This window comes from Artemia sp. Qi Xiang Cuo, chromosome 3 (genome assembly GCF_049724085.1).
Source record: "Artemia sp. Qi Xiang Cuo chromosome 3, ASM4972408v1, whole genome shotgun sequence".
NCBI lineage: Eukaryota > Metazoa > Arthropoda > Branchiopoda > Anostraca > Artemiidae > Artemia > Artemia sp. Qi Xiang Cuo.
The window spans coordinates 29,259,659-29,287,643 of NC_142796.1; the positions used below are offsets into that span (position 1 = coordinate 29,259,659).

General features: G+C 34.6%; 2 protein-coding genes across 3 annotated transcripts in view; both read left to right on the plus strand.

Annotated features, from left to right (window-relative positions):
• The window catches only part of yip2 (yippee interacting protein 2), a 34,364-nt gene extending 24,705 nt beyond the window's left edge, over positions 1-9,659 (plus strand). Inside the window, exons 7-8 of the mRNA XM_089085708.1 lie at positions 4,372-4,526; positions 9,453-9,659. Coding sequence (XP_088941834.1) covers positions 4,372-4,526; positions 9,453-9,537 — 240 coding nt within the window. The 3' untranslated portion in view covers positions 9,538-9,659. The remainder of the gene's footprint in view (positions 1-4,371; positions 4,527-9,452) is intronic.
• Positions 9,660-12,298: 2,639 nt separating this feature from the next.
• The window catches only part of LOC148953973 (uridine diphosphate glucose pyrophosphatase NUDT14-like), a 32,884-nt gene continuing 17,197 nt past the window's right edge, over positions 12,299-27,985 (plus strand). For both annotated transcript variants that reach the window (XM_089085710.1, XM_089085711.1), the window contains exon 1: positions 12,299-12,432. In XM_089085710.1, the coding sequence (XP_088941836.1) occupies positions 12,352-12,432 (81 nt within the window). In that variant the 5' untranslated portion in view covers positions 12,299-12,351. The remainder of the gene's footprint in view (positions 12,433-27,985) is intronic.

Sequence of the window (27,985 nt, forward strand, 5' to 3'; positions counted from 1 at the left end):
TGAGCCCCTGACTTTAATTATCAAGTAAATGTATTTTTTTTCATTTATATCTCTTTGAATCCAACGGTAACTCGGCTTTGCATTAGTCAGTCTACGAGGCTAGAGCGTTATTTTCAAAGCTAGTGAATTGATAATCAGGATAACGTCGGCGCATTCAATTCACCTTTCCCCTGATTGGTCGGTGTCCCACTGGCCCGGGAAAGAGGAAAACTTGACTTATTTTGTGTCTAGATGTTCAAGTTAGTTCGAGTTATTAATGAGTTGATTGTGAATGAGTTAAAGTCACTCCGTAACTTCATGGAGACAAATTTTCCGTCCATCGATGTATCTAAATTGCTTGTGTTAGCCTAAAGTGCATATCAGGAACCAATAATAGGTACACCAATAAGGCAGAGATGACCAAGGTATAACAGCCAGTTGTTACTTATAAGTCTTAAATTTGTTTTAGAGTTGTCAACCCCTCGAGATTTTCAAATGATGTATTGCATGAACGAATTCTTGTACGACAAAAATGGATCTCGTATACTTTAATTAGCTCGTCAAGCACTATTGATCAACATTAAAACAAAATAATCAATCTGTCATGGTTCAAAAGTAGATTTTCTAGCCATGGGCCAACTTGCTAATATAACTTCTTAGAAAGGAGTAAAGGGCTAGCTCCAATTTCTTTGCCGATTAGCCCAGGTAACCGTTATATGCCTTAAGCATTTTTTGTTTTTATTCCAACTTACCCCAAAGCGGGCTTACAAAATACATCATTTTTATTTACCAGATTGTCAGACCAAAAACTTGACAGGTTAGGTTAAGACTTATCATGAACTTATCATCTCATTAGTTACTCGAACTAACTTGAACACATAAAAACAAAATAAGCCAAGTTTCCTCTTTCAAGGGCCAGTGGGAAACCGACCAATCAGGTCAAAAGACAAGATCTTTTATTGACAAAATACATGATAAATAATTTTCTAAACTGGTCGACGGGGAGCAGGGCTCAATGTGTGGGCCATAAAAAAATATCAATAAAAAAAACGGATATTCTTGGAGTTTGTGAAACATTTTTAGATGAAAACCCGGCAAATAAAATTAATATTAGCGATTTCCAATTTTTTCATGTAAGCAGAAATCGAAAAAAGCTAGGTGGCTTAGCAATACCAGTTAAAAATTATATTCTGACACAGATGAAAGAAGAATTTCTATATCTGAATACTTATATGATTTCTGAAAGCTGTATTGTTGAATGTTTTTAACTCAAATAAAAAAATTTTAATTGCTGTAATTTATTGTCCTCCCTCATCTAGCATGGCAGACTTAATTGAAAAATTTGAAAATATGTTAAGTGTGATATGAAATCTTCGAATACCACTTTTAATCCTTGGGGACTTCAATATTGACTTAGTGGGATGTCTCCCATCAAGCCAGCAAGGTATTCGGCATGTCCTTCAGTTTTTAGTATGTAACTTTTCTCATGGTATGACCCCAGTATGTTTTATTCCGACACGAATAAAAAAATTATTTTTCTCTGATTGATAACATTTTTGCACCTTATCCATGTGATACTACATTCGTGGTTATGGAAGATACATATGATCATTGTATTTTAATGTCTGATTTCAAAGCGCAAAAGATAGTCAATAAAGAAAATCCTATGAAGAGGAGAAATTTCTCACAAGTAAATATGAATGAACGGAAATCTAATCTTAGCGATGTAGATTGGAGTGAAGTTACTAATGAGAATGACCCAATTACATCCTATACTTTATCGAATTTTGAATGAAAGACTGGACCTTCACTGCCCATTTAAAACTACATACCGAAAAAGAACCTCACCCAAACAACGTTGGATAAGTTTTATCACTTTTAAAATCTTTGAAGGAAAAAAAAATCGACTGTATAACATAAAAATGAAATACCCTTCAGCTCATAATTTACAACGATTCAAAAATTATAAAAATTTTCAGGTTAAAATTGTTAGAACAAGTGAGCAAATTTATTATGAAAATTCATTTAAAAATCTGATTCACCTCGGACTACAAGGAAATTAATCAAGGAAAAAATTGGAAACAATACTAAGACACCACACCCTGAAGTAATCAAAAACGAAAATGGTGTTGAATTGAAGGGGAAGGATGTTGTTGCAGATTATTTTTGTAATTATTTTTCTCATATTAGTACTACTGTTGAACTGAGTTCTCCTGAATCTCTGTTTTATTGATATAAAGAATATCTCCCGCCATCTGAAAATTCTAGTATGATCCTGGCTCCTGTTACTCAGAAAGTCATTACGAATTTAAAAAGTGGTAATTCCCAAGGCCTAGATGGGCTCTCCACAAATATTCTGAAAGAAATTGCTTAATTACTTGTGTAATCCATGTCCCGTTGCTTCGTATTTTTAATGCATCTATATTATCAGGAATCTTTCCAGAAGTATGGAAATCTACACGAGTTATTCCAATTCATAAGAAAGGTGATAAGATAGATATAGCCAACTATAAACCACGAAATGTTGCAGTAGAAAATTAATAACACAGGTATTGGAGGTAAAGGCCTAGGTCTAATAAAATCTTACCTGCATGGTCGAAAAATTCAGGTAGAAATAAATGGGCAGCTGTCAAGCCATATTGCTATTGATGATATTGGAGTCCCCCAGGGATCAATATTAGGGTCATTACTATTTTTATTTATATAAATAGCCTTCCGAGGTGTTTACCCCAAGATAGTAGCTTAGCAGTAATTTTTGCAGATCATACGGCGGTGACAGCAATGAAAACTTTGAATAAATGGTTTGCATGTAACTACCAAGCTCCGAATTTTTCTAAAACTGAATTCATGATTTTTTGGGCGGTCACAGAGGACAGTAAATAAAATTACCATAGAAGAGTTAATTGTAAACCAGAGTAGGATAAAAAGAATAAATTCATTTCGTTACCTTGGGATTATTCTCAATGAGCTTTTATCTTTCCGTAAGCATTCTGATTATTTGAGATTGAAACTTGCGCATAACTTAGGTTGTCTTCATAGATTAAAACATGTGTTTCCTTTTTCCATTCTTAAAATTTTATACCATTCTCTAATTGAATCATATCTTAATTATTGCCCTGTAATCTATCTCAACACATTTATGGTCCATCTGCAACCTCTTCAGATAGTCCAAAATAAGGCAATTAAAATTCTGGGTACTTTTGTTCATCGCCCAATGAGGCTTCAATATCTCTCGGAAAACCAAACTTTATATATTTTTCTCAATATGCTTAATCTCAAACAACTGGAAGACAGCAATGTGGTAATATGATATCCAATCTTCAATAAATTATTTCCATGATTTGTGTATAATTGAGACTCCCATTTCTCCTGCCCACCACGTCCACTCCAGGAAGTATCGCCTTCCCCAATTAAATCAGAAAGAGCTGGATTCTCAATCAGATACCAGATTCCTCATATTGTAAATAAACTTAATTTAGTAGAAATGTTCCCAAGTTTCAAGAGCCTTTTTTCTTTGAAAAAACATATTTCAAAAATGGTTCTTTGTCTGGATGTTGGGATTGATGAATAATAGATATCAGTATGAATTTTGTTGTGGTGTTCTCGCACTGGGGTAGCCTCCTCTGTTATCTCCTACCTTGTAAGCTTTTTTTTATTGATATAAAAAAAACGATCAGATACAAGCTGCCTATAAATCTCAAAATAAGAACGAACAGACCAAAACCATAACATATTTCCTAAACATGTTAGAAAAATAGTTGATTTTCCTAAAACTTCTTTTATCAGTAATCAGTTTCAAAATTTTAGTATTCAGCGTTTTCCATAGTTCTAAGCTTGTTTATACAAACAATAAAGCTTGCTTGTGTGGTTTAGTTGTTTATCCAGTGTATATGTAACTGTGAATGTGCGAAATCTGGTTAATGTCGACATTCACTGGTGAATGTCCGAAATTCTTTATTCTCTGCTTGGATTCAAATAGCTTTGCGAGTGAGCTTTTTCAGTCTTATGCAATCTGTGATGGTAAAAGTTAAGGTTAGGTTATGTTAGATCAGGTTAAATTTGGATATAAATATCAGAAATGAGTTAAAAGCTTAACCTAAGCTAACTCAGCCAAACTTACCTAACCTAACCTTTCATTATCAAACCTTGCATTAAACTGAAAAGTTGACTGACAACGCAGACTAAATCCAAGGAGAAAAAAAGCTATTTCGGACTATCACCGGTGAATGTTGACATTCACCAATTTCCGGCATTCATGGTAACATTTGTACACATGAACAGACAGAGAAATAAACTCAATTTTATAAATGTTTACTATAGATCAGGGGAAAAGGAGGATCGTGTCAATACTGAGTGAGATTTTACTAATTTGACTGTTCGCCCTCTTTTCAGATCAACGAAGCATTTGCTGCCCAAACTCTTGCGTGTGCCAAAGATCTGGGATTAGATCCAGAAATCCTGAATACTAGCGGAGGCGCTATTGCTCTAGGACACCCTCTCGGCGCATCAGGGTCAAGAATTACTGCGCACTTGGTTCACGCACTTAGGTAAAGAGCTTATTGAAGTTCACGTCTTTCTATTTTTTTCTTTTATTTTATTGCGATAAATGTACTAGGTTTATCCTATAAAAACGAAATGACTGTGGATACAGTCATTTCGTTTTTTTGGTACTTGGGTATTATCCAGAACACGCTCAAAAAGTTTACTCTGTTTGTAAGAGAAAAACCGTTTTGACTGTCTGCAATTGGTTATAATTAGCTTAGCCTTAGTGAGATAAACTACTATGCAGGTATATTTTAATTAAATTTTTAATATATAGAGTTGGTTAGGTATTTAATATAATGTATTCTGGTTGTCCTGTTTTCCATAATTCTCTATTGTAGTTTCCATAATTTTGTTATTAAAGCATTATATGTTCATCACATATTGGTATATTTCGTTATGATTAACCTAACTTCACTTCTTGAGTGTGTTGTGGATAATACACAAGAACCGCTTAAAAAAATAGACATCTCAAACTATCTTTACTAATAGCTTCCATCCGTTTTGTAGACGATTTTTGTAGAGCAGTAAAGGTTTTTGTGTGCCTTCTTTGTAAATGTTACCGCCCATATTGTCAAATATGTTGTATCAAACAACAGAAGCACGAAGAACAATAGGGAAATCTTTTTGCAAGACGGTGGAGATAATTTGAATGAATTTTTAATGTGTTGTATCATCTTCTTTGAGGTAGCTATCATTGTTGAATATCGGATTTTGTTTTCCCAGGAGGGAAATCGATTAATGAAAATGTTTGCTGGGAGATTTTTCCGAAAGTGATTAGTGCATTAAGAATAATTGTAGATTAATATCCACAAATATTGTGGCTTAGACGTACAATAATGCCTGATGCCATGCGGTGAATGACATGATTCATACGGGCTTTGGCTGGGGCCAGTTTGACCACCCTTACTCTTCCACTTGCACTTTCTATCTCTTTACAACCTGAATCTTGATGGCTAAAAATTCAGCAAGGATATTGAGTGGAAAGAACAGGTTACCTCGTGAATATTTTCATAGACCTTACTGTTTTTCCGTATACCAAAATTTCAGATAGAAAAATGGGTTTAATTTAAATAAGACAACAGCAAAACATTAAATAGTAAAACTCCTAATATTTTCGTTCCACATCCGGGAGCCTTTCTCAACGGAAAAAAAGAAAAAATAGTTTTTGAAAATAAAACCATATAAAAAAACGCCAAATAAACACACGGGAGAAAAATAGAGAGCAAATAAGTACAATTCACATTATAAACAACTTCCAGAACTACTGTTACTACACTGAATAAGACCAAAACGAATGTCTATAGTGCATCAAAAGGTAACTCTTCTCTTAACAATCAGTGAATAAATGGAATGTATTGAAAATGAAGACTGGGTTTATTTGAAAAAAAAAAACAAAAATAAGAAAGGTCCTAAAAACCCAGTCATCACCCTTGATTAGATTTTCTAGGTTAATAACGTTTATATTATATATGACAGCAGTTCAAACAAACTCGTGCATTATAAATTAAATAGATTTTTTTATTTGCTAGTTTAGCTGCAGTCCATTGACTTTTGCCAGCTTTGAGCTCATCCCGACTTTTGCTTGCAGGGTTGTCACTTGTTCAGGAACTATGATGTAACTCTCTACTGTTAGAAAATTTGACCTGCCCCTAATTAAATTATTATAAATTGGGTTGATTCTAAATTTCCCTTCATCTCTATTAATACTAATACCCCCATAGATATTTTTTTTTTAATTCAACAATTTCTCTAAAACTTTGCAAGAGCCCTATAGACGTGTCTACAATTTTTGTTTGATCAAATAGTATATTATGATGAGGAGAGTCAAATAAATGTTCTTCTAAAGCTGATTCGAACTTTTCCGGTTTTTGATTATATTTTGGCGAACAGTCTATGGCATTTTTATGTTGCTGTAATCTATTTTCTAAGTTTTGCTGTGTCCTTCCTACATAAAATTTACCAAAAGAAAATGGAATTTTGTACACCCACCTTTGTATGCTTTTTGGAATATTATCTTTTCCATTAATTAGTAAAAAGCCTATAGTTTGTTGGGATTTCAACGCTGCTTTTATATTATGAACCTTCTTAATTCCCTTCTTAATTTCTGTGGCACAATTTTTATATACGGCAAAGTTATCTAATTTGTTTGTTGATTTGACACGTCACTGATTTGACATGTTTCTTGAGCTGAAACTTTCCGAGAAATGGGGACTTAATATTTTATCTTTAAAGGAAGTAGATCAGGAGGCAATAGAATTTATTTTTCTGACCCGCCTAAAAGTTTTTCCTCAGTGAAACTTTGCATTCTTTCACAGTGAAATAGTAAGTTAAATCAGAAAACAGTGTGTGCACCCAGGCCATCAAAATAGCCTCCCTGTTAGTTCTTGGGAACGGCTGGGGGAAGAGGGGATTGATTTCAAACTTTTATGGAGTGTTTAGGAAGGACAATAAGACTTCAATTATGCCCAAAAAGAGTTGACTATTTTTTCCTTATAGCTTGGAACTTACATCTGTAAGCCATCAGGTCAAAGGGACCCTTGTGCACAGAAAGCGCTTGAAAAACAAAAATATTGCGATTGAAAATGGGCCAAATACTGTTTTTTTTTCGATCAGCTAAGAACTTGTAATAATTTAGTTCGGTCCAGTTACTGGACTTTCAATCTTTTTGGCCATTCCAGACCAAAAACTAAAAAAATTGGGACACACAAAAACAGGTCTGAAATTTTGTCTATCCTATTGGCTTGGACACTAAATCATAAGTTAGTGGCCTGGTGGACCCCATGTAGAAAACAAATTCGAAAACTAATTTTTGCTTTATCAATTCTTAACGCGCGATAATGGACCCTAAATTGTTAATTGTCTCTTATTGTCTCGTAACTTACAGGGTATTAAGACAGAGTCAATTCTACCTAAATTAAGACAAAACATAGTTATAGATTAGTTGTATTAATGTGTAACACCTAAAATTGGTCAACAAATTTTGTTTTTCCAGGCTGGTTTAAACTTACAGGAATGTAGACAGAGAAAAGTAGTCAGTTAAGGCAAAGGCTACAGAAAATAAAATTGTTGTTTATTTCTGACGCCGAAGAAATATCCACATTTGTTTTGTCTCCGATTAGCTTGAATGGGTGAAACGAGCCTAAGAAAAAAGTAATGTCTTGGGAAAAAAATAGATTGTATTGATTCGGGAAACCTCAAAATGGGCCAAACACTGTTTTTTTTTTAATTGGCTGGAAACTTTCAGTGTAAGTCAACTGGACCAAAATAAACGGGGACAGTAAATTTCGGGAATAACTGTGGTTGTACGGATTCTTAGCGCGAAAAGTTCGATCTTTTTTCGCTAATCTGCTTTGAAATTTCTGCTCACAGACCTCAAACAAAACTCTTTTAATAAATAGCCTCGATATGTGTTTATTTAAACGAAAAAAACAGTTACAAGAAAATGAAAAGGTGGATTAAGATGTGTGTATAACCGAGGGTGTCGCCCGAAGGGCTTCAGTTCTATATAATATAGTCCTATACTTTAGAAGCAATGCTCAAAAGAAGAAAAATACTATTAAAAAATGCTCAAAAAAAGAAACAGCCTTGTAGTGTGTTTTTGTTGTTGTGTTGCTGTTCACGTTAAAACAAAACCGACTGTGTGAAATATAAATCATTTTCGGATAGTTCAAATCACGCTCTATTTCTTAAAAATTCTAGGGGACAGTATACTCGCTCTTATTTGCGGTAATTTCTGTTCGTTTTAGGATTCATCTATAGCAGTTACTGTTATTTTTGTATTTGCTTTGGATAATCATTTTGGTTTCTGTCCGTTGTGGGTTTCGTTCATACATTTATAGTAATTTCTGCTCATTTTAATTTCGAATCATAACGTGACTTTATTTCTGCTCGTCTTAGGTTTTAATAAGATTCTTAGTGTTCTTTGGAAATGTTTTGTTTTAACATTTTATTAGAGTTAATATCCAAGAAAAACGATGTGCCACGTGTGGCTTATTATTTTTTTCAGAGTAGTCTAAACATAAATAAGGATATAAGATCAGAGAAGACCTTCCAAATCAAAGAAGAAAACCAACTGTCACCCACCAAAAAAAAGACGGAAACTGAACGGGGCTTAAACTTGCTCGATTATTGTACATTCAGCTGCTTAGGTAGAATTTTGTTCCAAGGCAACAACGACAATTTTTTGGTGTGCCTGTGAGGAGAGGATAAGATTTGAAACGCAAAATAATAAGTAAATTATGTAGAAATAGTTCATGCTATAGAAAAGACCACAAAAATCCCGAGATTTTTGTTAGAGAAGTGGGTGGGCACTGGCCAAAAGCCCCTCCCTTTTCCTACATGTGTGTGCATACATTTAATTTGTCAAACGATCCACAGGGCTCTAACTATCGGTTTCATCATCTCGTTGCCACTTTCGTTATTTGGATTCAGAACCTAGATTGACACAATAATGCTTGCGCTTGATTTCTTTCCGAAACAAGAGTGATATGTTGCGGGGGGGGGGGGAATATTTGAAAATACCACAAAATAATAATCAAATTGTACAGAAATTGTATAAATTATAGAAAAAAAAATTTAAAACTCGGAGATTTTTGTTGGGGAGGAGGGTGGGCATTGGCCAAAAGCTTCCCTCTTCCTCTTTCTCTCCCCTCTTCCAAAATATGTGTCGGCACACATTTGGTGTGTCTAAAGGTTGAAAGGGTTAAAGCATCAGTTTATACTCAATTTATTGTCTTGTCACCACTTTAGTTATCTGATTCAGAACCGAGTTTGACACAATAGTTTTATTCCAATCCATAACATGGAGCTTTAAAACTCATGTTGGTTTTCAATTGTTATGGTTTACTTTACTTTTTGAGTGATAATATTATTTATGGTCAGTTAGTGCAAAGTGCAGAATTGCGTTGATAATAAACATGATTTTTCAGGCAACGTAGTACCAAATATGGAATCGGATCTGCCTGCATTGGAGGAGGACAAGGCATCGCATTACTTCTTGAAAGCATACATTGATTTTCAGAACTTCTTTTAATAATATTTTTGTTTCATTTTGGGCTAGCTAGTAGGGTTGTATTTTAATTGCGGCTTTTGTAACCAGTGAAGTGACAATAAAACAAGTTGTTTTTGTTTTTCTATTTGGATGTCTTCAAAACATTGATGAAGAATTAGGTTTTGCCTATCCATTTTATAAAAAAATGGATCGATTTCTTTTGGTCCCCTTGAATCTTTTGAGCATTATGAGGATAATGATACTAAAAATGTTAAGGGGTAAATTATTTTAAAATCCTCAATTAAGGCAATTAGTGGCATACAAGTTGCATGTGACCTGATAAATGAGCGATGGAAAGGCTCTTAGGTATTTCGTACACGCAGAGCCTGGCAGCTAACAGCCCTGTTTCTATACTTTTTTTTCTCTTGAAATATTTAATTTGGGGCTATTATGCATATTTTGTGATTCGAAGTCCATGTTTGCATATTAGGGATGTTGATTTTGTATTACTGAACATTAATAAAATAGCTATATTAATATCCCTAATTGCCTATCCCCTATTTCAAATATCCCTGTTTAAATCATTCTAAAAATGTTTTAACATCAACTATCTATCAATGGCTGAAATCTACTTAATAGTTTAATAAATTTATAGCTTTATCCTATTATACCTTGTTAAAATGCGAACCACGCAGATTTATAAAATGCTTAGCATTTAGGAGTCCGATCATGGCTGCGGTAATAGCTCCAATCTAGTAAAAGAGCCCACAGTAACCAAGGTTTTGTAAACGTGTTTCGAAAAAAAATGGGCTATTTGGATTTTCTTGGTTTGAAGGTGATCAGGAATTATGACTATTGTGTAGGTTTATTTTGATGTTAAAACTTTAGTGTGATTTCGAGGTTTTGGTAATTTTGAGTGCACCAATGGAACAACAATGGTCGGAAACCTTTGACTGGAGGTTTTGTGCTCCATCTTTAAACGCGTTTTAAAGGTTTAGAAATAGTAGTGAAAAACGTTTTCTTTTATGCTTATTAATTTCCATTTGAACTATTCTACGGATTTAAAAGAACAATAGATTTTTATTATGGAAACATATTTTTGAGAGTTTTGAAAAGAGCCTGAAACCCATCAATCCTGACCTGACTTCAAAACAAATCTCCCAGCTTAAAAAGGTGTCTCCTTTTCAACAACCTTCTAGAAAATAGGCCGGCCCGCTTTCTGAATTAGATTTCGAATCCGTCATACTCTGCTCAGCCTAGCTCATTATCTGCTTCAGTGGTGTACTGCATGACTAAAAGAAAGGTAATTCTTATATATGCTGATAAATTTGAGTTTTTTTTATTATATATTTTAGTTGGCCTGTTAACACATCTATACAAAGATTGTGTCTAGAGGAAAAAGATGGTTAAGGTCCATAAATACTCTATCTAAATACTATAATAATTTTTGTAAAAAAGAGAAGAGCTCATGTGAACTCTATTGCTTGCATCTACATCCTTTTCATAAATTGACAAAGTAGTTATTTTTAAATTCCATGTGACACCAGAAATGGCAGTTTGTGTAAATTGTGTAGTGGAAAGGCTGGATTCCATAAACAGTCTATCATTAAAATCTCCTTTTTTAGAAAATTGTTAACCTGATTATTATCCCCCCCTCTTTAACCCTCCCCTCCCAGCCGCCTTAGTAAGTGGTAATTAAAGAAAGAGAACACCAGGTGTTTTTTTTTTTTTTAAGAAAAACACCTGGTAAAAAATACAACCCCTGTATAATGCCAGGTTGAAGCGAAAAATGACATTAACCCTTTTCTATCATTCTTCTGGTTAAACAAGGTTGTTTTGTCAGGTTCGGCACACACGTAGAAAACAAAACAACAATAAAGCAATGAAAGTGGAGAATATAAGTCCGATCTAAAACTTAAAAAAGCGAGCAAAGTTTAAGGCTTTTTTTTATTTGTGAAAGTAAAGAGCAAAAGTACGAACTCTAAATAAACAAAAATTATCGCATATATTTAGGGGATCACTGCCCACCTTTAACACTATACTAAATATAATCCTCAATACTATGAGGTTTATCGCCCTCCTGATCCTTGCGCTTTATACTACAGTATGACTATACGTTTCGAGATACTTTTTTTTAATTGATTAGTATTGAATTTCCTATCAAAAGATGGAAGTTATTTCAGAGGTTGACGACCACTGACAAGTTTCGAATATAGTCAACTACTTTAAAGCCCTGTAAGTGGCATGAACCACTGAATGAGGTGTACATGTGGAAAATTTGCTTTGAAATTATCCCGATTTAAAAAACGAGCATTCCTTTCTGCAGTTTATCATTTCTTAGAAGTTTGAAAAGCAGCTGTGAACATTAGCATAATTATACTACAAGAGTTGTCAAAAGTCTGTTAAAGTAGTAGTATACTCAAAGAACCATGGCAAGTGCTCAGAGTAGTTGGGGTCTTGCAAGGCCATACCCAGGGGGGGGGTTTGAACCCCCCTGAAATGTTTGTCTTACTCATAAAAATGTATCAAAAATGGATGTAAACAAATTTTTGTATGTGTTCTTTTTTAGTTTTTTTGTGTAACCTCCCCCCTACCGAAAACATCCTGAATACGGCCTTGGGGTCTTGCTATAGAAGGTGTAAGGGAAATCGCTTTGAGTCGATTGTAGCCTTACCACACTGTTAACAATGGTTTAAGTTAACTAAGCAGAAAGTTCGGCAATCGACTTCAAAATGAGTTCGGCAAAATGACTTCAGCCATCTTCTTCAAAAGTGATTAGTAAAAATTTAAATAAGAATCTGGTGCTTTCTTATCAAAAGAGAAATTAAAAAGTAACAATGGAGAAAATAAGTGACATGATTGTTGAACCATGTATTGACTCTCCTTATTTGACAGCATTAAGACTCTCATATGAACAGGTGCACAGCTCTTTACCTAGGCTCCTTTTTTTTTAGAAACTAGGCCTATGTAGCCTAGACCTAAGCCAAGGAGAATATCTTTTGTCTCCAAATTGTCAATATTTTTGCTCCAAATGTTTATATGGTTCAGACCCATCCCTGAAAGTTTCAGTTTCCTAACCTCACCCCTTTCCAATATAGGTAAAAGTAACTAAAGTAGAATTTTACCCTGGTAATCTTCTACTTTAGCTACTTCTGGCTATCTTGGAAAGGAGTGTGCTTAGGAAAATGAAATTTTCAGGGATGGATCTACAGGCTAAAGTATGTCCTAGGAAGGTATTTTGAAGTACCTACCTCCACTCCTCTCTCTAGAGGCTCCTGACCTTTGATGACCTTTAAAATCTGTTTGTCATAAAACTGAAACCTTGTAAAATAGATCTTCTGCTTAAAATGAAGTCCAACAAAATTGTTTTCAGTTTCACAACTTTGCTCAATCCTGATTTATAGAGTTTTAAAGATAGGCTATGCAAATACATTTCCTAAATTTTGAAAATTAACATTGATATGGCTTAAAATACTACTCAAATAAAAGGAATTGCATTTTCAGAACTAAAGCCAGAGAAAAAGAATCTTATAACAGAAAATTGAGGTAAAATTTTGTTTTGTCAAAATTTCAATAGGTATAGACCTATCATGTAGGCAAATTTCAGGATCCTCTAGAGGGAGAAGGAGAGGAGTTAAGTACTTCAAAATACCTTCCCAGGACATATTTTAGCCTGTAGACCCATCCCTGAAAGTTTTATTTTCCTAACCTCACCCCTTTCCAATATAGGTAAAAGTAACTAAAGCAGAATTTTGCTGTTTATATTAATGGATGATTCAGATAGCTAAGAAAAAACATCTCTATGTCAGAATTGCATCCTGATCCCAAATTTAACATTCATTTGGGTAAATATTTACCAAATCATATTATTGAGTTACAAATAAAGTGAATATACCACTCAATGCTTTTTTTTATGCTCTTTAAATATATAATAATCATTTTTGTCAGAAATGCATTTTAGCCCCCACCCCTATATATACCAATTCAGGGTATGTATTTGCACATTAGGGGGGTTGGGGGAAAGTTTAAACTGGTATTTGTTTAGCCTTGTGTCATCTCATAAGGAGACATGTTAAGAAGACAATTCTTACTTTAAAATATGTATAATGATCCTAGTTCTTATATTATCCAATGGGAGAACCTTTATCATCAAGTCTTTCCTCTAAAAATCCTCAAAAGAGAAAAAGTTTCCAAAAATCACTAGGTTGAAAATTCAATGCTTAAGTCTTTTGAAATTGCTGCTATAAACTGCCGCCAAATAAGTTGTTTTATAGATAGCATTTAGCATGTGTTTAGCACGTGTGTCAAAAACGTGTTTAAAGAAAAAGTAGTGGTAAATTGAAACCTAACCTAATGCCAGTGCTCATTAAAAAAAACTCATTAAAAAATAATAATATTGCTGTAAATATACATATACATACAGAGTATATACTCCCACCCCTCTGATGTGCAAATATATACACTGATTTGGATATATTTAGGGGTTGGGGTAAAATTCATTTGGTGATATTTAGATTTAGAATGCAATTTTGGGTATATATTGGTAAATTAGGAGGGTGGGGGTATATACTCTGTATGTATATGTATATTTATAGCAACATTTTTATTTTTACCACTGCTATTAATATTTTGTATTTGTGCCACTGCTATTTGCCCTTTGCCACTGCTCTTTAAAAAAAAAAAATTAAACATACTGGCATGAACGCTATCTATAAAAGAACTTATTAGGCAGCAATTTAAAAAGACTTAAGCATTAAATTCCCAACGTGGTGATTTTCGGGAACTTTTCCTCTTAAGCTGGAAAAAGAAGGATTTTTAGAGGAAAGACTTGATGATAAAGGTTCTACTCTTGGATAATATAAGAGCTAGGATCATTATACATATTTTAAAGTAAGAATTGTTTTCTTAACATGTCTCCTTATGAGATGACACAAGGCTAAACAAATACCTATAAACTTACCTCTCATTTACATCAGAAATAAAATTTACCCCCACCCCCCTAATGTGCAAATATATAGGCTACCCTGAATTGGTATATATAGGGGTGGGGGTAAAATTCATTTACGACAAAAATGATTATTATATTTGTAAAGAGCATAAAAAAGGCATTGAGTGGTATATTCACTTTATTTGTAACTCAATAATAGGATTTGGTAAATATTTACCTTCATTTGCACCAGGACTAAACTTAACCCCCACCCCTGTAGGCTATATGCTTTTAATAAATTTAAGAATCATTGCTGGACTAAAATTTTTGGAGGTTCCTCTCCACTGTTGGCCAGCTTATTCCACTGAATTTTCAAGCTTATCTTTTAGAGTTTACCTTTCACCTTTGCTGTCACCAAGTAGGTTTGCTGTGAATCACCTGTAGGGGGCTTGCTGTGATGTGGTTGATATCCCAAGTTTCTGTAAAAACTCAGAAACTCTTCTGAGCTGAATTGTGGCCCATTATCTGAAGTGATTTGATCTGGTATACCATATCTTGCAAAATGCATTTTCAATTTTGAGATCACTTGTTGTGAATTTGAACTGGCAAGCTTATCCACTTAAAAAAATTGACTATAATAGTCTATGGTGAGGAGATATTCCTGCTGCTAAATGTGAAAATATCCACACCCACATGTTGAAATGGATGCTGGGGGACTTCTGAGGACACTAGTGGCTCTTTCTGTTGATTCATCTGATGTCTGGCACATATTTCACATCTAGAAACGATTTGCGTAACATGTTTTGTGATGTTAGGCCAAAATACCGAGCTTTGGGCTCTTTCTTTAGTTTTCACAGTTCCACTATGTGAAGAATGAAGCTGTTGCAGTATATCTCCACAAAGTGTCTTGGGCACTACAATACATTGGCCTTTCAGTATAGTACCATTGTTTACAACCAGCTCATCTCTGTAGTTCCAATATTGTAGAATTATAGATGGGACTTGTCTTTGCTCATTAGGCCAGCCAGATTCAATGATATCTGATAGTGTTTTTAGCTCACTATCTCTCATGGTTTCCTCATAGATATTCTCTAGTTTGTTTTTGCTCACAGAAATATCTCTAAAGAATGCATGAATAGCTACTTCTCCTTCGATTTGGATTTCTGGGTGTTGATCTGGTAAGTGCATCCGTGATAAGGCATCTGCTACGGGGATCTCTTTGCCAGGGCGGTACTGAAATGATAGTTCATATTGCTGGAGCACTTGCATCATTCTTTGCAGTCTGGGTGGTGCTCTGTTTATAGGTTTGGACAAAATTGCCTCTACTGGTTTGTGCTCTGTTGTTACAATTATCTTTCTACCACAAATGTATTGGTGGAAATGTGTACAGGCAAATACAATGCCCATCAGTTCCTTTTCTATTTGAGAGTACCGCTTTTCAGTATCACTCAGAGACCTGGAAGCAAAGGCTACTGTTGAATGATCTGCAATCAGCTGAGCACCAAGTCCATGCTGTGATGCATCTGTTATCACTTCTACCACAGTGCTTTCAGTATCAAAATATGCAAGATTGCTGCAAATGGCTTCCTAGATTCTGGCTCTGTCCTGGTTGTGTACTGCTTTCCATTCAAACTCCTTGGTCTTTCTTAATTCCCGAAGTGGTTGGTTTAAGGTAGAGAGGGCAGGAATATATCTTGACAGATAGGTGAACATGCCTAGAAGAGTCTGCAACTCATCTTTGCTTTTTGGAGCTGGCATTTCCTTGATTGCTCTAAGTTTGGAAGGATCAGGTTTCATACCTCCTTTTGTCAGTATATGACCAAAATAGGGGATAGCTTCAGCATCAAACAGACACTTTTCTTTATTGAACTTGATGCCTTTCTCACAAGCCCTTTCCAGAACTTTCCTCAGCTTCCTATCATGCTCTTTTGTACTGCTAGCCTTTTGTATTCCAGCAACATCATCAATAATCAGTCCAATATCAATATCTTCAAATGCCTTTTCCATCCGTTTTTGGTACTGATCCTGAGCTGATATGAGCCCAAAAGGATATCTCTTGAATCTGTATCTTCCAAATGTGGTATTGAAAGTGGTTAAATCAGCAGACTCCTCATCCAAAACCATTGACCAATAGCCATTTCTAGCATCAGTTTTGAAAAATTGCTCTGCTCCTGCACATTTTACTGCAATATTGTCAAAACTAGGAATAGGGTGATGTAGACGTTTTATGCATTTATTCAAATCTACTGGATCCAGGCAAATCCGGATTGTACCATCTAGTTTATTAACCAGAACAATGGAATTGACCCAATCTGTTGGTTTCTTCAACTTCTTTATGATGCCAAAGTTTTCTAGTCTGTCAAGTTCTTCTTTTAATTTTGGTTGAAGGGCATAGGGAACTCTTTTAGGTGGTTGGACAGTTGGCACTGATCCTTCCTTTAAGTAAATGTGACATTTTCCAGGCAATATGCCAATACCATAGAATACATCATCATACTCCTCAAGGATCTGTTTCACTTCAGGTCTGATTGAACCCTTATATGGTACCTTATCACATGATAAACTGAGCACAAATTTTATCACGTTCATCTGTTCACTTGTTTGTTGACTAAGTATTGGACCTTTGTTGGTTTCCACAACATGAAATGCATGGGCCTGTGGTTCTTGGTCCTTATACTGAATCACCATTTGTGCAATTCCGAGTACCTTTAGGCTGCATCCGCTATAGCTTGTTAGGATATCCTTAATGGGAATCAAAGTAGGCCTTGGCTTCAATGACTTAAATATGTTTGTTGGGAGAATGTTTGCATCAGCTCCTGTATCAATTTTGAAGTTTATGTCTTGGTGGTGTTCAGGTAGATTAACTATAATCATTGGCTTTTGCACTGAATCAATTTTACAGTCAATAGATTCAATGAAGAACTGGTTATTTTCTTCATTCTCAGTGGGAAAACCTTCAATTTCGTTGACTGACCTGCTTTTGCAGATCTTTGCAAAATGGTTTGGCTTCCGACATTTGGCACAGATTTTTCCTTTTGCAGGGCATTTGTGTTCACGGGAGTATGCATTCCCACAGATATAACAGCTGGCTGTCATTGTCTTTTGTAACACCTTTTGTTTGCGTATGGCTTCCACTTCTTGTTTTAGAGCAATGGTTCCTGGTTCGTTTTTCATTTTTGTATGGGTCTCCACTACTGTTTCAATTGCTCGACTTATTTCAATAGCTTTTATTAGTGTCAGTGTTCCACCTTCACTTAACAGTCTTTCTCTTATCCTGTCACTTTGCGCACCAAATACCAATCTATCTCTCACCATTTCATCTGAACTGTTTCCAAAATCACAATCTAGGGCCAATAGTTTTAGTGCTGTCACATATGATTCAATTATTCCTCCTTCTTTTTGATTTCGTTTGTGAAAATTGAATCGAGAGAAGATAGGGTTTGATATGGGTTCAATATGCTCACTGAATTTTTTCAGATATACATCCACTTTATTCTTTTCTGTTTCTGCAATTTGAAATGTATTGAATATATCTCGCCCCTTTTCTCCAACCCATATCAACAAGTATGAGCACTTAACACTTTAACTTTTTCCAGACAAAGGTCCTGTAAACATCAATTCAGCATGTTGGCAAAACTGCTTCCATGAGGTTTTGAAATTGTTTAATGACCAGTCAATTGTGGCGCAGGGTGGGCTGTCCATTCTCACACCATGTAACGTATTTCCTCGTCAGACTTCAGGTTTGAATATAATCATTTAACTGAGACTCACTACCTATAAAGGAAGCACATAAGCAAAAGCAAAATACAAGCAAATAACAAAAGCAATAAAAAGCAAGCAAGCAAAAGCAATATATTTTAGTAGGATCTATACAATAAAGATTTGCAAATGTTTTATTTTGTCATTAGTTCTTCTTGATATCTGTATGCATCATCACAATTTGATGAGAAAGTTCAGACAGTTTGTATAGATTGTTTGCACTGGTAAAATTCTACTTTAGTTACTTTTGGCTATCTTGGAAAGGGGTTGGGTTAGGAAAATGAAACTTTCAGGGATAGATCTACATCCTAAGGTATGTCCCGAGAAGGTACTTTGAAGTACCTACCTCCACTCCCCCTCTATATAATGGTAAATTACTGCACATTACTAGTTGTTTTAGCTCACATTTCATCCTATATTACTATCATAATTATAAATCCCTTCTTACCTTACATAACTTCAGCTTTTAACCTTGTTCATTAAAATATATTCAAAAATCCAATTTTCACTAGACAGTCATCGCTTTAACTTATTTACTATCTAGCTGAAATAGCTTCTGGAACCCGTTTGTGATGTCACAACTTCGCTTATCATAACCCCTTTAACACTAGCATGCAGGTCCCATGGGGTAGAAGAGAGCTCTATGTTGATAAGCCATTTAAGCTTTATTAATTAGGGAATGAATTTGACAAGAGACAGACCAGCAAAAAAATACAACTTGTTTTTAAAGGGCAAATTATGTTATGAGAAGATGTTTTTATTTTTATAGGTCCATGCACTCATGAAGTTTTTTAAATATTTCTGAAGCACTAATTGATAGAGCACTACACACATCAGAATTGACTTTAGAAGACAATTTATGTCATGGGAAGATGTTTTTGAAATCCCCCTCCCCAAAACTCAAAAATTTCTAAAATTCTACTTAAGAAGCTTTTTAAATAGTTATAAAGCACTAATATATAGAGTGCTACAAATATCAGAATTGATTTCAGAGGACAATTCATGTTAAGGGGAGATGTTTTTTAAATCCCCCGTCCCCCCTAACTCAAATTTTACTTTAGAAGCTTTTTTAAATATTTCTAAAATGCTAAGACATCGAGTGCTACAGACATCAGAATCTACTTTCAGAGGACTAATTATGTCATGGGAAGATGTTCTTGAAATCCCCCTTCCCCCCAAACTAAAAATTCTCTAAAATTATATTCTAGAAGCTGTTTAAATATTTCCAAAGCACTAAAAGATAGCGCGCTAAAAACATCAGAATCAACTTTAGAGGCCAAATTAATTCTACAATAATTCCCCCCCAAACTCAAAATTTTTTTGAAATCCCCCTTCACCCCAAACTCAAAATTTTCTAAAATTCTACTTTAGAAGCTTTTTTAAATATTTCTAAAGTACTAAGACATAGAGCGCTGCAAACATCAGAATCAACTTTAGAGGACAAGTTATGTCATGGGAAGATGTTTTCGAAATACCCATTAGCCTACCTCCAAACACAAAATTTTCAAAAATTCTACTTTAGAAGCTTTTAAAATATTTCTAAAGCACTAATAGATAGAGTGCTAAAAGCATCAGAATCGACTTCAGAGGACACGTTATATCACGGGACGAGGTTTTTAAAATCCCCTTCCCCCCAAACTCAAAAATTTCTAAAATTCTACTTTAGAAGCTTTTTAAATATTTCTAAAGCACTAATTGATAGAGCGCTACAAACATCAGAATTAACTTCGGAAGACAAGCTATGTCATGGGAAGATGTTTTTGAAATCCCCCTTCCCCAAAACTCAATAATTTCTAAAATTCTACTAAAGAAGCTTTTTAAATATTTCTAAAGCACTAATAGATAGAGCACTACAAATATCAGAATCAACTTCAGAGGACAAATTATGTTATGGGAAGATGTTTTTAAACCCCCTTCCCCCCAAACTCAAAATTTTACTTTAGAAGCTTTTTTAAATATTTCTAAAGCGCTAAGACATAGAGCGCTACAAACATCAGAATCGACTTTAGAGGACAAATTTTTTCATGGGAATATGTTTTTGAAATCCCCCGGCCCCCCAACCTAAAATTTTCCAAAATTCAACTTCATAAGCTTTTTTAAGTATTTGTAAAGCACGAAATAGCACCACAAAAAACAGAAAAAACTTTAGAGGACAATTTATGTAATGGGAAGATGTTTTTGAAATCCCCCTTTGCCCCAAACTCGAAATATTCCAAAATTCTACTTTAGAGGCTTTTTTAAATATTTCTAAAGCACTAAGACATAGAGAGCTACAAACATAAGACTCGACTTTAGAGGACAAGTTATGTCATGGGGAGATATTTTGAAATCCCCCAAAACTCAAAATTTTCTAAAATTCTACTCTAGAAGCTTTTTAAATATTTCGAAAGCACTAACAGATAACGCGCTAAAAACATCAGAATCGACATTAGAGGCCAAATTAATTCTACAATAATTACCTCTTCCCCCCAAACTCAAAATTTTTTGAAATCCCCCTTCACCCCAAACTCAAAATTTTCCAAAATTCTACTTTAGAAGCTTTTTTAAATATTTCTAAAGCGCTAAGACATAGAGCGCTACAAACATCAGAATCGACTTTAAAGGACAAGTTATGTCATGGAAAGATTTTTTTGAAATCCCCCTCTCCCCAAACTCAAAATTTTCCAAAATTCTAATATAGAAGCTTTTTTAAATGTTTCTAAAGCACTAAGAAATAGAGCACTAAAAACATCAGAATTGAATTTCGAGGACAAATTATGTCATGGGAAGATGTTTTTGAAATCCCCCTTCCCCCCAAACTCAAAATTTTCAAAAATACTACTCTAGAAGCTTTTTAAATATTTCCAAAGCACTAATAGATAGCGTGCTAAAAACATCAGAATCGACTTTAGAGGCCAAATTAATTCTACAATAATTCCCCCTTCCCCCCAAACTCAAAATTTTTTTGAAATCCCCCTTTGCCCCAAACTCAAAATTTTCCAAAATTCTACTTTAGAAGCTTTTCTAAATATTTGTAAAGCGCTAAGACATAGAGCGCTACAAACATCAGAATCGACTTTAGAGGACAATTTATGTCATGGGAAGATGTTTTTGAAATCCCCCTTTGCCCCAAACTCAAAAATTTCCAAAATTCTACTTTAGAAGCTTTTTAAATATTTCTAAAGCGCTAAGACATAGAGCGCTACAAACATCAGAATTGACTTTGGAGAACAAGTTATGTCATGGGAAGATGTTTTTGAAATCCCCCATCCCGCCAAACTCAAAATTTTCAAAAATTATACTTTAGAAGCTTTTAAAATATTGCTAAAGCACTAATAGATAGAGTGCTAAAAACATCAGAATCGACTTCAGAGGACACGTTATATCACGGGAAGAGGTTTTTAAAATCCCCCTTCCCCCCAAACTCAAAAATTTCTAAAATTCTACTTTAGAAGCTTTTTTAATATTTCTAAAGCACTAATTGATAGAGCGCTACGAACATCAGAATCGACTTTAGAGGACAAGTTATGTCATGGCGATATGTTTTTGAAATCCCCCTTCCCCCCAGACTCAAAATTTTCTAAAATTCTACTCTAGAAGCTTTTTAAATATTTTTAAAGCACTAATAGATAACGCGCTAAAAACATCAGAATCAACTTTAGAGGCCAAATTTATTCTACAATAATTCCCCCTTCCCCCCAAACTAAATATTCTTTTGAAATCCCCCTTTGCCCCAAACTCAACATTTTCAAAAATTCTACTTTAGAAGCTTTTTTAAATATTTCTAAAGCGCCAAGACATAGATTGCTACAAACATCAGAATCGACTTTAGAGGACAAGTTATGTCATGGGGAGATATTTTTGAAATCCCCCTTCCACCCAAACTAAAATTTTTTTTAAATTCTACTTTAAAAACTTTTTTAATATTTCCAAAGCACTGTCAGATAGCGTTCTAAAAACACCAGTATCGACTTTAGACCCCAAATTAATTCTACAATACTTTCCTCTCCCCCGAAGCTAAAAATTTCTTAAATCTCTATTTGCCCAATACTTAAAGTGACCAAAAAATCTAAATATGCGGCCTTATTTAATACTGGTAAGCATGAAAGAAATAGAGTGCTACAAACATCAGAATCTATTTCAGAAAAAGAGTCTTATCATAGAAAGATGTTCTTGAAATCCCCATTCCCCATTGAAATTTTTACAAAACAACATTTTACCTTAATTTTCAGTTATCAGTTTCTTTTTCTCTGGCTTTAGTTCTGAAAATCATTTGAGCAGAATTTTAAGCCATATCAATGTTTTATTTCCAAAATTTAGTAAATGTATTTGCATATATTTAAAACCTTATAAGTTGGGATTGAGCAAAGTTTTGAAGCTGAAAACAATTTTGTTGTACTTCATTTAAACAGAAGATCTATTTTGTATTGCTATAACTCACAGGTTTTTAAAGGTCATTCAAAGTTTTTGAAATCCCCCTTACCATTCATCCCATTCCCCCTTCATACTCTAAAATCTGGTTGATAATTTGAAATTTGAAAAGCCTTATTTTCCAGTTTTTTTTTTTGGGGGGGGGGGAGAGGGGGGATTTTCCGTGAGGGTATTTCCCGTGGGGAGGGGGGGGTATTTTCCGCGGGGAGGTATTTTCCGGGGGGATTTTCCGGCGGGTATTCACCAAGAACTACAAATTTAATGGTATGGGTTTTATTAAAATCTTTGACTCTTAGGGGTTGTTTCCCTTTTTTACAAAACTCAGACAAATTTTTTAGACAGGCAAATTATCAACCAGATTTTAGAGTATGATTCCGGTGCAACACGTTGCAACGAAATGGTCAGCTTAGATTAGTCTAAGCAGGGGCACCGCGAGCAGGCTGCTGACCACCGCCCCGCCCTCCTCCCCCTGCTATGAAATCCCCGTGCAGCTAACCTCTCCACCCTCGAAAGAAAATTTTTATATAAGTTCCAGCATTTTTTACATATTTTAAATTGCGGATGTAAAAAAGAAAACCAAAAAATTTTCAACATTATAGGATTAAGCTATTTGAATGTTTTATGTGGTGACCCAACTCGAAATGTTAAGGGATTTCGAAAAAGAAAATAATCAAAACGAATATAGATTATTCGGTACTTGTGCGTTATAAATAACCCACCGCTATAGACTGTACAAGGAAACCAGACAAACGGGTGTTTGTTAGATAAATGGATCGCAAAGCATGATTTCTTATTGCGTTTACAATATTTAAACTGTTGTTTTTTGGGGTTTAGGGAGGGAAAAAGGTACCTAGGTTACCTTTTGATAAAAGGTAACCTTTTTCAGTTAAGATGATAGGTTACCTTTGATAAAAAACTCAAATGAAAGTAAGGAACGAAATATAAGCTTAAAATTAACAGAAATAGACTCTATACGTGAGGAGGGCTATCCTCTCCTCACTACCCCGCTCTCTACCCTAACGTCTTACACTGTGCTTTAAAAACACTTCTCACTAGCTCAAGTGAGAAGTGTTTCACTTCTCACTTTTACGAAACTCAGACAAATTGTTTAGACAGGCAAATTATCAACCAGATTTTAGAGTATGATTCCACTGCAACACGTTGCAACGAAATGGTCAGCTTAGATTAATACAACCAGGGACGCCGCCATCAGGTTGCTGACCACTGCCTGCTCCTCCCCCTCCCCCTGCTATCAAATCCCCTTGCAGCTAACCTTTCCACCCTCGAAAGAAAATTTTTATATAAGTTCCAGCATTTTTTACCCTAACGTTTTAGGGTAAAACGTTACCCTAAAAATTTTCAACATTATAGGATTAAGCTATTTGAATATGTTCTATGTGGTTACCCAACTCTAAATGTTAAGGGGTTTCAAAAAAAATAATCAAAACGAATATAGATTATTCGGTACTTGTGCATTATAAATAACTGGACAAACGGAAAATTGTTTGTCTGTTTGACAAAATATGGAAAATTTTTTGGTCAGCAAGTAAACCAGACAAACGGATATTTGTTAGAAAAAGACATAAAACATATTCAAATAGCTTAATCCTTTGATGTTGAAAAATTTTGCTTTTCTTTTTTACATCCGCGATTTAAAATATGTTAAAAATGCTGGAACTTATACAAAAATTTTCTTTTGAGGGTGGAAGGGTTAGCTGCAAGGGGATTTGATAGCAGGGGGAGGGCGGGGGTGGTGGTCAGCAACCTGCTCGCGTTGCCCCTGCTTATACTAATCTAAGCTGACCATTTCGTTGCAACGTATTGCACCGGATTCATACTCTAAAATCTGGTTGATAATTTGCCTGTCTAAAAAATTTGTCTGAGTTTCGTAAAAGGGGGAAACAACCCCTAAAAGTCAAAGATTTTAATAAAACTCATACCATCAAATTTGTGGTTCTTGGTGAATACCAGCCGGAAAATACCTCCCCGCGGAAAATACCCCCCCCTCCCCACGGGAAATACCCTCACGGAAAATCCCCCCGCCCCCCCCCCCAAAAAAAACCGTGGAAAATAAGGCTTTTCAAATTTCAAATTATCAACCAGATTTTAGAGTATGAAGGGGGAATGAGATGAATGGTAAGGGGGATTTCTAAAACTTTGAATAACCTTTAAAAATTTGTGAGTTATAGCAATGGAACCTTGCAAAATAGATCTTCTGTTTAAATGAAATTCAACAAAATTGTTTTCAGCTTCAAAACTTTGCTCAATCCCAACTTATAAGGTTTTAAATATATGAAAATACATTTCCTAAATTTTGGAAATAAAACAATGATATGGCTTAAAATTCTGCTCCAATGATTTTCAGAACTAAAGCCAGAGAAAAAGAAACTGATAACTGAAAATTAAGGTAAAATGTTGTTTTGTCAAAATTTCAATGGGCAATGGATATTTCAAAAACATCTTCCCATGACATAACTTGTCTTCTAAAGTCAATTCTGATGTTTGTAGCCCTCTATCAATTAGTGCTTTAGAAATATTTAAAAAACTTCTAAAGTAGAATTTTAGAAATTTTTGAGTTTGGGGGGAAGGGGGATTTTAAAAACCTCTTCCCGTGATATAGCGTGTCCTCTGAAGTCGATTCTGATGCTTTTAGAACTCTATCTATTAGGGCTTTACAAATATTTTAAAAGCTTCTAAAGTAGAATTTTAGAAAATTTTAAGTTTGGGGGGAAGGGGGATTTCAAAAACATCTTCCCATGACATAACTTGTCCTCTAAAGTCGATTCTGATTTTTGTAGCGCTCTATGTCTTAGCGCTTTAGAAATATTTAAAAAAGCTTATAAAGTATAAATTTAGAAAATTTTGACTTTGGGGTGACGGAGGATTACCAAAAAAATTTAAGTTGGGGGGGAAGGGGGAATTATTGTAGAATTAATTTGGCCTCTAAAGTCGATTCTGATGTTTTTAGCGCGCTATCTATTAGTGCTTTGGAAAAATTTAAAAAGCTTCTAGAGTAGGATTTTAGAAAATTTTGAGTTTGGGGGGAAGGGGGATTTCAATAACATCTTCCCATGACATAACTTGTCCTCTAAAGTCGATTCTGATGTTTGTAGCGCTCTATGTCTTAGCGCTTTAGAAATATTTAAAAAAGCTTCTAAAGTAGAATTTTGGAAAATTTTGAGTTTGGGGCGAAGGGGGATTTCAAAAAAAAAATTGATTTTGGGGGGAAGGGGGAATTATTGTAGAATTAATTTCGCCTCTAATGTCGATTCTGATGTTCGTAGCGCTCTATGTCTTAGTGCTTTAGAAATATTTAAAAAGCTTCTAAAGTAGAATTTTGGAATCTTTTGAGTTTAGGGCAAAGGGGGATTTTAAAAACATCTTTCCATGACATAAATTGTCCTCTAAAGTGGATTCTGATGTTTGTAGCGCTCTATGTCTTAGCGCTTTAGAAATATTTAAAAAAGATTCTAAAGTAGATTTTTTTTTGGAAAATTTGAGTTTGGGGCGAAGGGGGATTTCAAAAAAAATTTGAGTTTGGGGGGAAGGGGGAATTACTTTAGAATTAATTTGGCCTCTAAAGTCGATTCTGATGTTTTTAGCGCGCTATCTATTAGTGCTTTGGAAATATTTGAAAAGTCTCTAGAGTAAGATTTTAGAAATTTTTTAGTTTGGGGGAAAGGGGGATTTCAAAAACATCTTCCCATGACATAAATTGTCCTCTAAAGTCGATTCTGATGTTTGTAGCGCTCTATGTCTTAGCGCTTTAGAAATATTTAAAAAAGCCTCTAAAGTAGAATTTTTGAAAATTTTGAGTTTGGGGGGGGGGGGGATTTCAAAAACATCTTTCCATGACATAACTTGTCCTCCAAAGTCGATTCTGATGTTTGTAGCGCTCTATGTCTTAGCGCTTTAGAAATATTTAAAAATAAGCTTCTTAAGTAGAATTTTTTAAAATTTTGAGTTGGGGGTGAGGGGGGATTTTAAGAACATCTTCCCATAATATAATTTGTCCTCTGAAAGTAGATTCTGATGTTTGTAGCGCTCTATGTCTTAGCGCTTTACAAATAATTAAAAAAGCCTCTAAAGTAGAATTTTGAGTTTGGGGGGAAGGGGGTTTAAAAACATCTTCCCATAACATAATTTGTCCCCTGAAGCTGAATCTGATATTTGTAGTGCTCTATCTATTAGTGCTTTAGAAATATTTAAAATGCTTCTTAAGTAGAATTTTAGAAATTTTTGAGTTTTGGGGAAGGGGGATTTCAAAAACGTCTTCCCATGACATAACTTGTCTTCTAAAGTCAATTCTGATGTTTGTAGCCCTCTATCAATTAGTGCTTTAGAAATATTTAAAAAGCTTCTAAAGTATAATTTTAGGAAATTTTGAGTTTGGGGGGAGGGGGCATTTTAAAAACCTCTTCCCGTGACATAACGTGTCCTCTGAAGTCGATTCTGATGCTCTTAGTACTCTATCTATTAGTGCCTTAGAAATATTTTAAAAGCTTCTAAAGTAGAATTTTTGAAAATTTTGAGTTTGGGGGTAATGGGGATTTCAAAAACATTTTCCCATGACATAGCTTGTCCTCTAAAATTAATTCTGATGTTTGTAGCATGTTATGTCTTAGTGCTTTAGAAATATTGAAAAAATCCTCTAAAGTTAAATTTTTGAAAATTTTGAGTTTGGGGTGAAGGGGAATTTAAAAAAAAATTGGAGTTTGGGGAGAAGGGAGAATTATTGTAGAATTAGTTTGGCCTCTAAAGTTGATTCTGATGTTTTTAGCGCACTATCTGTTAGTGCTTTGGAAATATTTAAAAAGCTTCTAGAGTAGAATTTTAGAAAATTTTAAGTTTGGGGGAAAGGGGGATTTAAAAAATATCTTCTCATGACATAACTTGTCCTCTAAAGTCGATTCTGATGTTTGTAGCGCTCTGTGTCTTAGCGCTTTGGTAATATTTAAAAAAGCTTCTAAAGTAGAACTTTGGAAAATTTTGAGTTTGGGGGGAGAGGGAATTTCAAAAAAATCTTCCCATAACATAATTTGTCCTCTAAAGTTGATTCTGATGTTTATAGCGCTCTATGTCTTAGTGCTTTAGAAATATTTTTAAAAAGCTTCTAAAGTAAAATTTTGGAATATTTTGAGTTTTGGGGGAAGGGGTATTTCAAAAACATCATCCCATAACATAAATTGTCCTCTGAAATTGATTCTGATATTTGTAGCGCTTTATCTATTAGTGCTTTAGAAATATTTAAAAAGCTTCTTAAGTAGAATTTTAGACATTTTTGAGTTTTGGGGAGGGGGGATTTCAAAACATCTTCCCATGACATAACTTGTTTTCTAAAGTTAATTTTTGATGTTTGTAGCGCTCTATCAACT